Source organism: Psammomys obesus, unplaced genomic scaffold, assembly GCF_907164565.1.
Source record: "Psammomys obesus unplaced genomic scaffold, mPsaObe1.curated_primary_1811, whole genome shotgun sequence".
Classification (NCBI taxonomy): domain Eukaryota; kingdom Metazoa; phylum Chordata; class Mammalia; order Rodentia; family Muridae; genus Psammomys; species Psammomys obesus.
The window spans coordinates 2755799-2772222 of record NW_026590767.1 but is presented as its reverse complement, the minus strand read 5'-3'; the positions used below and the strand labels follow the sequence as shown (position 1 = coordinate 2772222).

Genomic DNA, 16424 nt, shown 5'->3' with positions numbered 1-16424 from the left:
TTAATACCCACTGGGCAAGTGAAGGCATTATAAAAGACACTTGAAAATGAGCATAGCCTTCATTAATAATCACATTTTAAGCCTCTGTGCAGTTAGGGAAAGCCAGAGTATGGAAAGGAATTGTACATCTATTGTACTTGGTCTGGCCACTAGGCTGGATGAACATTCTGATTTCTAGCCCTGCTCCTCCCAACTCTTCGGTGCAACACCATACCATCTGGTGTTACTTTATTGTTAGTTTGCATCTCCAAATGGGAAAGTCTCTAAGAGAAATGGCTGGATATTAAAACATGAAGCTTCAGAGACACGTCCTAGCCGCAGCTTTCTCACAGGCTCTCCTGTGAGGGGAAAGTCCACTGAAACAAGTGCCATGGAGGCTCCCATTTTGGAGTGGGAGTCTGGTGAGTAGGTTGCCCCTGACAGCTTTGGCTGCAGACCTATGAAAGCAGTAGGTATATGGCTTCCCAGAAATCCCTTGGGGCAGAAATGGGGCAGCTGTGACGAACCTTGAGAACATGCAGAGGGAGTACTGCCTGCTCCCCTTTCTCTTAGGCAGGCAGGGTCTCAGGGAGCCCTGGAGCGCACTGAGCGAGTCTTGCTGGATAACACTGGAATGGAAACAGAGAAGGGGTCTTTGGGATTAGAGTTGTTCTGAGAACCCTTCTCAAGCTTTAGTGTGATAAAGTTCCCAGGGAGGCTTCCAAACAGACAGATTCTCAGGCCCTAGGCCCAACCAGAGAGCTCATGGTTCTAGTAAAGAGTCTTTTGAGAAGCAGCATTCTAGCTCATCCCGCCTTTACTAAAGGCTTCATGTGAGTCCACACTGTAACCCCGACAGACAGCCATGTCTCCCACCTCAACTCCTCTGGTGCTTAAACTCAAATTTCCAAAGCCTGCTGGCCTTCTTCAGGGTGTCTAGGAGAGTCACCCAGGCTGCGCTTCTAAGACACTGTCACTGCTCCAAAGCGTAGTGCAGGCTGTTGTAGAGAAAAGTGCGGGCGTAGGGACAGCATCAGGATAAAAGTGGTCACTTAAGGGAGGAGAAGCCAGTCGCTGGGAGGAGGTCTCAGGCACAGAGCAAGGAAGGCCATCTGAAATCACATTAGTCGGGACAGATAGAACAAATAACCAACTGAGGGTAAAAGGAGGACTTTTGAGTTTAAATCCACCTATAAAAGCGAAAGCAGACAAACAGGTATTAAGGAATAGGCTGTAAGGATAAGGAGCTACTGGGGAAAAGGCAGCCATGGTCCACTTCCAGGACTGCAGAGCAGTGACTCATGGGAATTTATTTAGTGAGTTGGTTGGGGTTAGAATGGATTCAAATTCATGATGCTCCTGTCTCAGCCTCCCAAGTCCTAGGATTACAGCCATGTGTCACCACACCAAGACGAGAAATTCAGCTTTTAAAAATGGGGATGAGAACATATGTGTAAAGGGAGGGAGGAAGGGAGCCAGTACAATAACAAATAAAATCAAGAGTGAATATACCCAGCTTCCGAGGGGAGGTTTGTTTTGGTATACCCTAACAGTTTCACTGACTAACCTCTTCAGAGAAATCTGACATCAAGGTAGTAGTCATTCACTAAAACAGTTGTACAACTCTTCCCTAAATGGCCGAAAGGTAAATAGTTCAGGCTTTCTAGCAAGAGTCAATGTTGAGGACATTGTGTATATTTACACATTGTTTGGAACACAGAAAACCATTCTTATTTGAGGATATGTCATATATCCGAATACCCATCCACAATGCAAAACCTATTCACTTTTAGGCTGTGACAAAAACATTCAGTATGACTAGAAGGTGCATTAGATTTGGTCCAAGTCATATCTCACTCACTCAACTTAAACCAGGCACCTGGGTTCTTGGGCTAAAGACTTTTGAGAAATTTCTTTTCCTCTGTCCCTTCCCTTCTCTCTTCTATGTAGCCTTGGCAGGCCTCAATCCTGCTTTCAGCCTTTCCAGTGCTGAGACTATACCTTTGCATGCCAGCCCCTGGATTTGACTTGCTGATTTCTAAGTCATGTTCATGATTACAGCTTTGTCAATTATTCTCATTTCTTTCTATTTGCTTTGCTCTATGTAGATCCCAGTTATGTTTTTAAGGATAATAAAGTTCATGGCTGTTGGATCTGGGTGAATTCTTCCTTTTTATGAGATATTCTTTAAAATTAGTTTTGTCATTAATTCAGTTTTGTTAATATTAACAGTTGTTCCTATTTTTTGTTTTTATAGCATTTGCACAATCTTTCCCATATATCCCAACTTTCTTTTCTTGTTTTAGCTATTTCTAATTTCATGTAACTAGGATTTAAATTTTCCTTCAGTTCCTTTGAATACCAGCAGATGAGAACATGGATCTCGTGGAGCTGGAGTGACCAAATGGTTGAGCCACCACGAAGGTGCTAGAAACCAAACTTGGGTCCCCTTTGAAAGCAACAGTGGTCTTAACTGCTGACCCATCGCTCTGGTCTTCTCATCCGAATCCCCCCACCCACTCAAGACAGGGTCTTACTGTGTAGCTTTGATGTCTTGGAACTTACTCTATAGACCAGGATGGCCTGCCTCTACCTCCCAAGTGCTGGGATTAAAGGCTTGTGCAGAGGAGTATCTGAGTATCTTTTAATAAGGAGGTTCAGCCCACTTGAAGCTATAAATTATTATTCCCATCTTACTATTTTTCCCATTTACAAAATTTCCCTCCTCCTTCCTTTCTGCACAGTGCTGGAGATTGAATACAGAGCCTTGCATATAGCAAATGCCCTACCACTGAGCTACTTCTTAAGCCCTACCATGATTTTGTTTTTTAAAAAGTTGTAATATCAGATTTTTTTTATTATAAGCTATCTATTCAAATAACTGCAATTCAAATACCCTGTTGTGAGCACTTGGATTTCTATCATGCCTATGCACAGCCTAGGATAGCTCTTGGTGACTGCCTCCTTAAAAATGTCTTGAAGTTCAAGAGTCAAATGTTGCAGACAGTCTATTTGTGCAAACCCCTAGGAGGGACACTGACATTTCCTCAGTGTCCTTTTTAGAACTTTGCTTTTCTAACTGCTGTCTTCCTCTCACCCCATTTATCATTCATTTTTTTGAGACCAAACCCAATGTCTTCTATATGCTAAGCAAGTGCTACCACTTAGCCATATGTCCCCAGGTCTTTCTCATCATCTCCCAAAGCCCATGCTCCTAACCACACTTATTTACCTATCTTTGCAGGCCTTGTTCTTAGCTTGAAAAGATTTGAACCTCTTCTCCGAAGAGTGATTAGGTGAGAAAGGGCCAGTTAGTAGTGGCTATTTTCTTGGGAAGCCTCTGAAGGAACAACCTTCCTTAATGACTTCAAGGAATGAAAGGAAGAGAGCCTTCAGCAGCCAGGTTTCAAGGGTGTAGAATGGAGTGAGGCTTGGTAATGCACACCAGCTCTTGGGAGGCAGAGGCAAATGGAATCCGTGAGTTCTTGAGGCCAGCCTGGTATACATGGTGAATTCTAGGATATCCAGGGCTACTTAGAGAGACCCTGTGTCAAAAAAGAAGAAAAAAACAAAAGCTCTAGAATGACAGGTGGGATGGAGTAAAGGCGTTAAGTGCTTGCTATCATTTCAGTAGATCTAAAGATCTCCTCCAGCAGAGGACCGACACTGGCACTTTTCTGCTTTATATTTTCATGAATATACATTAATGAAAGCAGAGAAGGGGCACAGAGATGGCCACACCTTTAGATTAGGGGCTATTTACCTTTGTCATGGTAGCTCAGAAACCACAATACTCTGAATGTAGCAACCACACAAAAACACATTTCTGAGTGAAAAAAAAAATTACCAATGTCTAGATTTTTAAAGTGATGTAAGAATAAGGTAAACACAAGCTGAAATCTCCTACAGCTCTGTACTGTGGAGTATCCCTGTGTAAAAGGTGCAGTAGTACAGGTTTACAAAGAGTAATTCTTAAACACACAGGCCTACACATCTGCTGGATAATATCTATGCTAGGAGGATGTATTCCAAAGCAGTGGCCTCTCTCCTTGAGAGCTGCTTACACTGCCATGAACAAACAGAGTCCTCCAGGGGGGAATATTTTTAGCATCATGAATTTAAACTTGGTCTGTACTATAAGACCTCTTCTCTGAAAAGAAAAGGAAACGGGCTTACCTGAGAAGAGAGCTATTGGAACGATGGACAAAGGCGTTGTGTCTGCCTTTCAAGAAGACTACATTTGTTTTTTATGTGTGTATGTGACAATTGTATTTTATCCTAGCAGCAAGACTCTCTAGTTAATTTAGTGCTTTATCTTTTCATTCCCCATAGAATACTGATTTTGTATCAATGAACATAATCTCATACATACCATTAAAATGAAACTTTCACTTTATGACAGATCAGCACAAATACCCTGCGGAGTATTTCTTGAAAAACAGTCTAACAGTGATGCCAAATGATCTCACACAGCCATCTTCAGACCTGACTTCCCTCGACAGCCCAAGAGTCTTGGCAAGTGACTGATCAATTACAACACTACTGAAATGTTCATTCTTTATCAGTTAAACTTGAAATAAATCAACAACAAAATAAGATAAGGACAAAGTCCAAGATCTGTTGAACAACTGTTTGGTAACAGGAAAGACACTGAATTGGAGCCAGTCCTACATTCTTGTCTTTGACCTTGGGTGGATGATCTGAAAAAGCAACCTTGGTTAAGAGTATTTCACCTTTAAATTGACAGATTTGTCTTTTATGGTTGCCTATGATCTTTCTAGGTTTAAATTTCCATGATCGTCAGGTCCATGGCATTGATTCCATAATTGATTTTCATGTGATAAATGAAATCTCTAAGAATACAAACTCAGCAAACAGTTCCATCTGTATATAACAGGCCAATTTTTATCTCCTGTGCCCCGTGTCATCTCAATCCCCAAATTAACAAACAGCTTTAGGCTTCTTACCAAACACAAACTAAGATACATAGTTTCATGATGGATTACAAAGTCGTGGAAATCAGAACCTATAACGGAAGAAATATGAGTAGACCCCAAACACCCTCTCTGGTGAAACGATATAAGATCTCACTGACAGAAGCAGGCAAATTCATATGTTAATTATACTAAGAGCTAATACATATTCACTATTCTTTGTGAATAGGTGCAAAACATATACACAGAATCAGAACTCCATGGACACACTTAAAGTCTAAATATGTAAAGGACACTCTCTGCTCATGCTGTGAGTTAGAACATGGCATTTGTCACACTTCCATGTGTTTCTAACTCTAGAAGAGGAACGGTGAAGTCTGTTTACTCACATGATTCCTACAGCATTGTCTGTAAGCCCACATCTTTCACAGTCCCAGAAGGGGAAGATGTCTGAGCCCCGTTGGGGCACCGCATCCATCCCTTACATTCTTATCACACCTATCTGTCAGTTCTGAAAGACTGGGGCTTTCATCATTTCCCTATTTGAAAGTCAAGTAGACTTTGTCTCTTTGGATTCAAAGTCAAAATTTGTCCTATTTCTTCCTACTGTTTTAATGTAATTTCTATCTCCACCGTATTTACACAACCTTGCATATTTAACTATGATTTGCATTGTGGAAATTAATTTAGCTCAATAAACATGACTGTGCAAAGCAAAATTACCTAGAAAATGTCAGGTTTTCTTAATAAACATTATCATTTTGCAAAACTACTAAAATACTTTCTGTTTAGAAGTAATGGTTATTTTCAGCAACTGCATGTGCCTTACTTAGGGCATTTTTCACATTTAACGTGTGGTGTTTCCTCAGGAAATGTGAAACTCACTTGTCTGCTGTCTACTTCGCTTTCCAGAGGACTCAGGATCTGTAACTAGAGGGTCTTCTCCTCCCTGTTAAGTTCCCACCACTGATCAATGGCTTTGCCAGCTGTATATCTGATTAGGCTTTGCCTGTTTCTCATTTTCATTGTAAAATATAGATCTTTGTCTTCATAAATATAAAATTACTTAATATACTCTATAAATGACTACATCTATTTATATTGAATGTGCCTTTTAAGACTATCTAATCTCCTGTTCCCCATTTCTTATGAGATTGTGAGAGTATTTCCTTATATGGGTTAGAAATTTCTTTTGAGAATCAATTTTGAAAACCAAAATTGAATTTCTCAATTAATTACTATTAGGATAAAGTCCAATAATCAAGAATGAGAGAAAAATATTCAATTAAAATACAGAAATAAATCATACTACTGAAAAATAGTTCATGATATAATGAATTATTTTCAGATGATTTAGGCCAAATTATTTAAACTGTATAGTTGAAAACTAATACAGGAACATGTTTTCTTTTTTTAATGACCTGCTAAAAGCCATCACATAATATATCTTTCATACAGGTCAATTATAGCAGCCAAACATACTGCTTTTGTTGGTTGAAAAAATATTTTGGGCTTTTGGTTGTTGTCAATTATATGGCCTACAAGTTATATCTTCATTTTCTACTATTTCTTTGATACTTAGAACTAGGAGTTCTAGATTTTTCCAAATAAATTTTATCAGTTTCTACCTTGTTTGGCAACTTACCACTGAATCTATAAAATACTGAATAAAAATTGCCAACTGTAACAAATGTTCCTCTGGCTCACACCACAGTACAAAGATTTAGTAGGAATAGAAAGTGCCCATTTCTGTCAGCAATACCAATACTTCAAATGTTTTCATCTTCCCAAATGCTAGGACAGTGAAACTTCTGTATACTCTGAAACTAGGATGAGAAATATAAATGTGTACAAAAGCTTATAAGTAGCTTTAGGGTGAATTGGAAAGAGAAAGGAATAAAATCCAGGCCTGAGGACGAGTACAAGGGGCTTCAAACAGAACACTGCAATGCTCTGCAGCCTCTGCTCAATAAGGCACAGTAGCTGGACATGGTTTGCCAGTGACACCAGAGAGGACTCAGTCCCCCAGGCATCAGTATTCCGCATCGATGCTCTTTGCAATGGTGTTCAGCTGGATGTTGGATGCTCCTTCATATATTGTACCTTAAACAAAAGTGAGAAAAAGGACAATTAGGAGTACACCCTCAGCTAAAGAGAGCCACACAAGAGATGAGTGCTAAAGATATCACCCCACATTTGCTCTAAGTAACAGATTTCACTGTTCAAAGCGATTCTGACTAAGGTAACAATTTTCCACTTGATCTGTAGATCACTAAAATCAGCTTTGAGCAGTTAAGGATTTGGCTCTTAGAGCATTGGTGTATAAGCCCAGCTGCTTCTAAGGACCTGGCAACTTTCAGAACTCCTATTTACTCTCCTTACTGCTGGTGGAGCACTGGAGCAGTCATGATGAGGCAGCTGCCTTCTGAAATTAGGACCATACTTCAAGAAACAGTATTATACTACAGGAATGGTAAATACTAACAATTTAGTAACAGAAAAATGAAGACAGTGGATTTTGTCGCAGTTCTCTTAAAATGTCTACTGGGGCATTTTAAGAGTCAATTTGGTGTTTTTTAGAGATATAAATTCATTTTTCTGATAGGAAGAAGAAAAAGCAAGAAATCCAGTCATGAAGAAAGTCAATAAACATACTGTTGAAATTAAAATGCTTTTACCTAAGTACTAGTGATATAAAATCAACAAATACAATAGCCCAAATACCCACAGTGGCAAATAAAATAAAGCAAAATAAACCATCAAAAGTCTGCTTACCAATCTTTGCATCTCGGAAGAATTTTTCCACAGGGTAATCTTTGGTGTAGCCGACTCCTCCCATCCATTCAATGCACTTACTTGTTGTTAGCCCAGCGATCTACCAAAGGCAAGTAGCAAGTTACAGAAAGGAAGCTCACAAACTTCGGCATGTTGAGCCTGTCAGTGACAGTTTTAGGAGCACAGATTCACTGCTAGCTAGTGGAAGGGCTGCAGTTCTTTTGTAAGTCTCTACACCATTTCTCTAAAATACCCCATTAATTTACAGATTAAAAAAAAAATAGAAATAAGACTTGTTCATATGCACATGCTTCTCAACAGGCATCATTTATTAGCAAATATTTATTGAGGGTGGGAGAAGACAGACACTGCCCCTCCCGTCCTTGGGGTCTTTTAGAGACAAACATTAAATCAATTGGTACAGATTTTATAAGTGGCAGAGAGCAGTTTGTCAGGGAAACTGTTGTGAGGAAACAGCTTGGATGAGTCCTATAATACCAGTTAGGGGTACTACACACTGAGGAACAACATGTACAAGAGCTCCAAGGAGAGTAGAGGCCCATTGCCTTAGGGTCCAGAGAGACTGGGGTCAGGGTGAGAGGGAGAGACAGGCTAAATGGGTAGGCTGGCCTTGGAGGAGGGCAAGCAGTTTGACTATTGTAATGGTTCCTCAAGGATGTCCAGGGAGCCTAATACCCAGAAATTAAATGTGTTATCTTACTCAGCAACACAGGGGCTTTGCAGCTGGGACTAAGGTAAGGACTTAACATAAGTTATCCTTGGATGGAGCATGTAATCCCCACAGTGCTTATAAAGGAGGAAGGATGCTGGAGAGATAGTCAATGAAGGCAAGCTGACTACAGAAACAAGGAGAGGGAGGAGGAGGGAAAAGGGGAGAGACAGAAAGAGAGAGCACACTTTGGATGTACTACATTGCTGGCCATGAATATGGACAAAAGACCTGTGAGTCAAGGGTGCAAGCAGCCCTTGGGAGCTAGAAGATTCTTCCCTAGAGCCTCCAGAAAGCCTGTTCTGCTAACATCTTCATTTGATATTTGTAAAGTCCCATTTCACACTTCTGACCTCTGAAGTGGAGATGATAAAACTGCCTATTTCAGTTCACTACCTTTTGGGAAATTTGCTTGCTATACTATTGGGAGAAACTAACATGAATATTGTTTCATGTACTGTGAGACGTCAAGTTCAAAGTGACATCATGGACACCAAAAAGACAGCAAGATTCGACTGGGGACAGCAATAGAAACCACGGGAGCAGCTGGGTGGCCCAGGAGTTTGGCTAAGAAATGATGCAGCCTGGACATAGGTGGCAGAGAAAGCGAGCGAGCGAGAGATACAGACAGAGGGTGTAGAAGTGAAGGAGGGGAGGGAAGGAAGAGGAGAGAGATGGAAGAAAAGAGGGAGAGGAAAGAGGAGAGAGAGTCTCTGGAGGTTAGGCTCTCTCTGGATATCCTTGAGACACCATTAAAATAGTTAAATTGCTTGTCGTCCTCCAAGGCAGTTTGCCCTTTGTTTCTTCTCTTTTACATTGATGCCAGCTCATGGTAGTCTCTCATTTTAGGAGTTGTTAGGGTTAAATGAGTATTTATTGGTGTATCCAACTTGTAGCCCATGGGCTATATGTACCACAGAAAAGCTATGAAAGCAGCTCATCACATCTGGATATGAGAATGTCAGAAGATTGGATACTACTAAATAAAAATATCAGACAGCGTCAAGACTGGAAGATACCTGCTCCATGATATGGGTCAACTCTCTTGCCATAGTTCCGTGCACAGAGAGAATGGATATGTCTGAGTAAAATGTATTGCACATATAGATCATCTTTTCTTGGTGTTCTAAATCTCATATGGTCCTGGCATGAACATGTCTTCCTTGACACTCACTATACCCCAATTGAAACCATGGGCTTGAAGCCATAGGTCAGAGGAGGCCTCTATGTACTTGGGGTGGTGTATTGCAACCTGAGCTAGCCATTCTTGAAAACACGGAGACACCACAGAAACAACACATCTTCCCATGGCAGCTTTACCCTTACTCTTTACTTTTCTACTTCAGGAAATAGAAAGTGCGCCTTCTCTTCCTTGGAGGATAACCTAAGTTTATGCAGTATTCCCAAGTGAGAAGCTAATAATCTCGTGTATGAAAGAGGAGGCTGATCAACTCCTTCTATTTTACCTCTGACGCGTAATATTTGGCCATGGATGCTTCTTTTATGAATGGCCTTCCAGCTTCTACAAGCCTAGCAGCATTGTACGTTAATAATCGTGCAGCTTCCAGCTGGGTGGCCACCTGAGCCACTTGGTGTTGGAGCCCCTGTATAACATTGAGACTCATGTTAGAAAATGACAGTTTGCAAAACTTAGCTTACCTCTAACTGCAAGCACAAGATACAGCACCCAGACTCAAAATATTCCCCAAAGAAATCCAAATTAATGCCTTCTAAATACCTTAAAACTGCAATCTAAAATTAATAACTAGAGGGATTATGGAATCTTTCAAAGAAAGTTTTAAAAAAATTTTTAAACTCATGGAATCTTTCACAGTTTGTTAATACTTTAAATAATGTCATCACAAAGTTCGGCTTTAAAACCTTGACTCTCTGCCATTCGATATTCTTCTATTGAGAATCTCTGTTTAGCTCTGTACCCCATTTTTCAATTGAGTTACTTGGCTTGTTGGTGTTTAAGTTCTTGAGTTCTTTATATATTCTGGACATTAGCCCTCTGTCAGATATAGGGTTGGTGAAGATCCTTTCCCAGTCTGTAGGGTGTTGTTTTATTATGATGTCAGTGTCCTTTGCTTTACAGAAGCTTTTCAGTTTCATGATGTCCCATTTATTGATTGTTGATCTTAGAGCCTGTGCTGTTGGTGTTCTGTTCAGAAAGTTGTTTCCTGTGCCAATGAGTTCAAGGCTTTTCACACTTTTTCTTCTAACAGGCTTAATGCGTCTGGTTTTATGTTGAGGTCTTTGATCTACTTGGACTTTAGTTTTGTGCAGGGTGATAAATATGGATCTATTTGTATTTTTATACATGTAGACATCCAGTTAGACCAGAACCATTTGTTGAAGATGCTATCTTTTTTTCCAGTGTATGGTCTTGGCTTCTTTGTCAAAAATCAAGTTATCTGTAGGTGTGTGTGGGTTTATTTCTATGTCTTCAATTAGATTCCATTGATCCACCAGTCTGTTTCTAGGCCAGTTCCATGACATTTTTATTACTGTTGCTCTATAGTACAGCTTGAGATCAGGGATGGAGATACCTCCAGAAGCTCTGTTATTACACAGAACTGTTATAGCAATTCTGGGTTTTTGTTTTCCGTATGAAATTGAGAATTGTTCTTTCAAGTTCTGTAAAGAATTGTGTTGGTATTTTGATGGGAATTGCACTGAATCTGTAGATTGCTTTTGGTAGGATGGACATTTTCACTGTATTAATCCTACTGATCCATGAGCATGGGAGATCTTTCCATCTTCTGATATTTTCTTCAACTTCTTTCTTCAAAGACTCGAAGTTCTTATCACACAAGTGTTTCACTTGCTTGGTTAGAGTTAGACCTATTAAGCTTTCATTTTGATATTGAGGGACATACAAGTAATCCTAGTATTTGAGATTTAGAAACAAGATTTATTGCTGTAAGTTCATGTTCAGCCTGGGCTACACACTGAGACCCTGTATTAAAACAAAACAAAACAAAACAAAACAAAAATAAACCCAGAAAACCCAATTTGCTAAAAATACAGCCTCAATGTTTACTACAGACTAGAAAGTTTCTCATGGCTAATCTATTCACCATTCAAGCACTTACTATATGCTAGCTCTGTGTTGAGCAATGGGAGGTGCAACATTGAACATTATAGCCAGAATCCCTTGTTTTCATGATTTGAGTCTGACAAGGGCAATCAATTAAATAATTTCGGTAATATGTGATGAAGATTAAGACACTCAGAGCAATTACTTAATAATCCCATTAATGAAAAGCCTTTCCTAAATGAAAGAAGTAAATGGATGTTTGTAAATATCTGGTAGATTATTTTCTTTCTGTGATATTTGATATTTACATTATTTTGATATACACAAAGCCTATCATAGATATGTAAGTTATGAAGCATCATAATAAATGGAATGCCTGCAAGCCTATGCAAAGAGTGAATATCTCCCTGCTGTGACATGTCTTTTCACTTAAGCCATCTCTTTTTGTGTTACGAGCATTGAACTCTGAGTCTTATGCTACATTCTAGGCAGGCACACTGCCACCAGCTATACCTCCAGCTCAGCTCCCTTATGACATCTTTTTTTTTTCCTCTTTTTTTTCTTAAGGTAGTGTTTTCATATGTAGTCCTGACTACTGGTTGGCTTCCTACTTGCTATATACTTGAGGCTGGTCCTGAACTCGTGGCAATCTTCCTGCTTCAGCCTCCTCCATGCTAGTATTATAAGCCATTGTGCTTGGAGAATACACTAATTCTTTTCCTTTATGGCCAGTGTTTTTTATGTCTCACTTATGAAATCCCTTCTTACTATAATGTCATAAACATAGTTTTCTACTTCCTTCTAAAAATTTAGACTTGTTTTTTTTACTTGATTTCTTTGCTATATCTGTGTTCTATCTGTTATAAGAAGTAAAGATAATCTCATTTTTTTTTTCACATGGAGAGGGTACTCTCACTTTGTGTTGTTTCTACCATGTATCAGTCTGTATACATGCATGTATCTGTTGCTGGCCTTTCTGTCTTTGCCTATTAGTCACTTTGCCTGTTTTATAACAATATCATTGTTATATAGGTTCTGATGGCTTTTTGTGCAGTATTCAGAGATTCTAATAATTTTTACAAAATACCTTTGGGTCAGTTAAACTAGTCACCATGGTGTTGTTTATTCAATGACCACATGAAGTACCATGGGAAGCAAAAAGGTAACAGTGGTAGGCCTCCCGCCTTGAAAAAAAATTACCCCCCTCAAAACAAAACAAAACAAAAGAATAACTCATGATAGCTAGATATAGGTTCCCTGAGAGCACTGTAAACACATGGAGGACATGCTCAAATCTATGCTGAATTATCAACCGAGAAATGTAAGGATGAACTGCCTAGGCCTGTCCTTAAAGCTCTGAAGTCTAGAGTTACAAGGATGCCACTGACACACCCAGGTGAAAAACAAGTCATTTTGGTGAGAGGACAGTGAGCTATAACCCTACTGATTCTCACCAAAGGGGTTAAAGATCAAATTTTCTTTTCTCTCCACACGCCCTTTGTTGGTTTGTTTTAAGATAAGCTCTCTATATATCCCTGGCTGTCCTGGACACAGAGACCCACATGTCTCTGCCTCCTATGGGCTGGGGTTAAAAACATGTACCATTATGCCTGGCATGACCAAATTTCTTAATATTAAATTTCTGCCTTTAAAAAAAATGGTACACCTCAACAGTGTCTCAAAATGCCACCATCACTATGCTCAGTAATTTACCTGACTCTGAGTACATATAAAGAAACACTGATTCCTAGCTTACAGGGAAAATCAAAAGCTCCCTTTAACTTGTCTCACTGTTTGCCTTTCTTGCTGCCATCTATCTAGAAACTACCTTTGAGAGAATACCCTAGTATACTGAAATTAGATAGAAACTAAGAAAAAAAAAACTACATACCAGTTACAAGACTTTGGGAACCCACCTTCTGCGTGCCTGTTTCTCTTGTATAGGGATGGAGATGATGGAAGAAGCTATGGCTAGTACAGGGTAAGCATTCCTAATCTGAAATCCAAAGTCTAAAACTTTTTGAGTATCAAGATGGTGCCACAAGTAGAAAGTTCAACCCATGACATTTTGCTTCATACTACAAATAGGGTATATATGGAATATAAATGAATTTTGTTATATTTACTTCACATACCCAGGATATCTTACCACATCGACAAAAATGTCCTAAACTCCAAAAACATCTGAAGCCTGAAACATTTCTTGTGCCAGGCATTTCAGATAAAGTCATATGAACCTGCACCTGGAAGATCTAGAGTGTAAACCCAGGAGACGCTGGACTTCTGAGGTGGTGAGAAGACCGCTCTCCAGTGCCCACCAAAGCATCCAGGCATACAACAGCTGGCCGCAAGGACTATAGTTGTGCCATGGAAAAGATTAAGGTGGCCACAAGTGTATCCCATGAGACCTATTTATCCTCCCAATAAAACATCTTTAGGTGACTTTTCCCATGGCTTTCAGCACAGGAAGAGGGAAAGCCCAGGACAACAGAGTTTATTTATATATATATACCTGAAAATCAAATATTCGTTTGCCAAACTGTATCCTTTCCTTAATGTATGGAATAGTGTAGTCAAAACAGCCTTGGGCCAGTCCTAGCATCTGTTTAAAAAAGAGAGAGAGAAACCAAAAGATCAAAATGTATTTTGCTACAAGTTTATGCCTTTAGTTACACAAGTTGTAAATTCCTTTCACAGGGAGGCTGAACCATGGGGAAGGGAGGGGGAATGCAGAGCTGAGAGGTGAGAAAGGGAGGGAGGAGGTGGGAGGTGCATTGGAGATTCACTGCGTACCTTTATCCACTGTATCTGCTCATCTGGGGACAATGTGGACTTATTTCATACATGGAGGGGTGAGTGTATTTAATTCTAACACAGGAGCAAATTCTGGTTACAGCTATCTTCACATAGCCAGGACACTGCTCAGATAACCCCTTCATTAGGCTCTGATTCTCCAGGCCTGAAGTGAGCTGTGGGAGCTTCACCCAGAACTGACTCAAAACTGCAAACTGTTTCTATAGTCCTCAAAGTCAAATATGGAAAGTCACCTCTTTGTTTTGCTTTGTTTGCTTTGCTCTTTGAAGAGGGGAAAATCCATGGTGTCAATCATGCTAGGCAAGCACTCTACTACGGATGGGAGGAAAGGGGATGAGGCCTAAGCATCAGTGTTTTAAAAACTTCTTTGGATGACTTAACTGGGATTCAGACAAGTGAGAAGAGAATCTGGTGAAAACACTAATTTACACACTTGAAGGACAAGTCAAGATGTGGTAACAATTTTAGCTAAATTGTCTCATTGCTAACCAACGTTCATATCTATTGAACGATCTGAGCCTAAAAGTAGTTTCTAAACTTCAACATTAGGTAGCTGGTAAATTACTATCTAATTATGTCAAACTATGTAGGTTTTAAAAAAGAAAAAGAAAATCAATAGTTAAAGCTTTGGTGGGGGGGAATGTTCACAAACATCAATATTTCATAGTGTTCATTCACATTTTCTTTTAGCCATTGTTTAGTATTCTCTAGAGAACAGAAGATTGTATCCAAAATTAAGGAGACAATGCCCCCACAAACCACAAATTAGAATGAGGCAGCATGTTTTTGTGATTATAGATAATGTCATCTTCCAGCATGTAAGCTTCTATTGGCGTGAAGGTTGGTTTTGGTTTTAAAACTTTTTATTTTCATTATTTTTTTGATGTGTTTGGGCGCTTTACTTGCAAGTCTGTCTGTGCACCATGAGCATGCATGACCCTCAGAGGCCAGAAGAGGGCACTGGATCCCCTGGGACTGGAGGTACAGCTGGTTGGGAGCTGCCATGTGTGTGCTGGGAATCAATGCTGGGTTCTCCAGAAGAGCAGCCACTGCTCTTGACCACTGGTTTTCCCTCCAGCCCATTTATTTGCTTGTTTGGTTTTTTTCTGTAGGTTTTGCTATGTAGGCACATTGGGCCTGAACTTGCTATGTCTATCCTTAAACTCTCAACCCTTTTACTTCAAGCCTCTGGGATCACGGGGCTTAAACACTGAGATGATCAACTGTGAGTGAAAACGTGCATTTCTATTTTGGTAAAATGTTTCTATTTTATTTATTTATTTGTTTATTGTTTTTCAAGACAGGGTTTCTCTGTGTAGCCTTGGCTTTCCTGGACTATGTCTCCATTTTAAATAGTAAAGAAATAAATTCTCTCTGCAACTGCAGGGTTTTGAGGAACAGTGACTCCACTTCACTGTTACATTTACCTTTCCCCTGCAAGCACCCACCGGGACACAGTACACACCTGCTCTTAACATTTCACTGGGTTACAGGGTAATGCGGGCTAACTGGAGTAAAGCCCATGTCATGGACTTCATGGCCAGAATATTTATGTTGTGTATATGTCTAGGAACCTCAAGCCATCACATTGGAGCTTTAATGCTGTAAATTTACACAACAAGAAAACCTTTAAAAGCAATGGTATGCTAGTACTCTTTCTAGCTTTGTTAGAAACTGAAGGCAAATTTTGGTCAAAGACTACTTTGCTAGGTTGAGGGTATAGCTCAGATGTAAAGCAAATGGTTAGCATGTTTGGGGTCCTGGATTAAATCCTCAGCAACCATTCCCCCAACCCCACATCAGAAAAAAACCATCTTGTTAATGTCCTGAAGAACAGGGGGATGGAGAGATGGCTCAGAGGTTAAGAGCACTGGCTACTCTCCTAGAGGTCCTGAGTTCAATTCCCAGCAACCACATGATGGCTTACAACCATCTATAATGAGATCTGATGCCCTCTTCTGGTGTGCAGCTCTACATGCAGACAGAACATTGTATACATAAATAAATAAATCTTTAAAAAATATATATTAAATAACAGCAGAAAAAACATGGAGTAATAATTAAATATTTATCTCAACAGCTAGCAGATGTAATTTATATCAAAATCTAAAAACTTTGAGTTAGTAAATCTTAGATACTGATTAAAGAC

The 16424-nt window shown here is 39.7% G+C and overlaps 1 protein-coding gene across 2 annotated transcripts in view; it reads right to left on the bottom strand.

Moving 5' to 3' along the window:
• Positions 1–4353: 4353 nt before the first annotated feature.
• Acadsb (acyl-CoA dehydrogenase short/branched chain) overlaps positions 4354–16424 on the bottom strand; it is a 44324-nt gene continuing 32253 nt past the window's right edge. For both annotated transcript variants that reach the window (XM_055608923.1, XM_055608924.1), the window contains 4 exons: positions 13974–14063; positions 9885–10022; positions 7689–7788; positions 4354–7016 (listed from right to left, as the gene is read on the bottom strand). In XM_055608923.1, the coding sequence (XP_055464898.1) occupies positions 6946–7016; positions 7689–7788; positions 9885–10022; positions 13974–14063 (399 nt within the window). In that variant the 3' untranslated portion in view covers positions 4354–6945. The remainder of the gene's footprint in view (positions 7017–7688; positions 7789–9884; positions 10023–13973; positions 14064–16424) is intronic.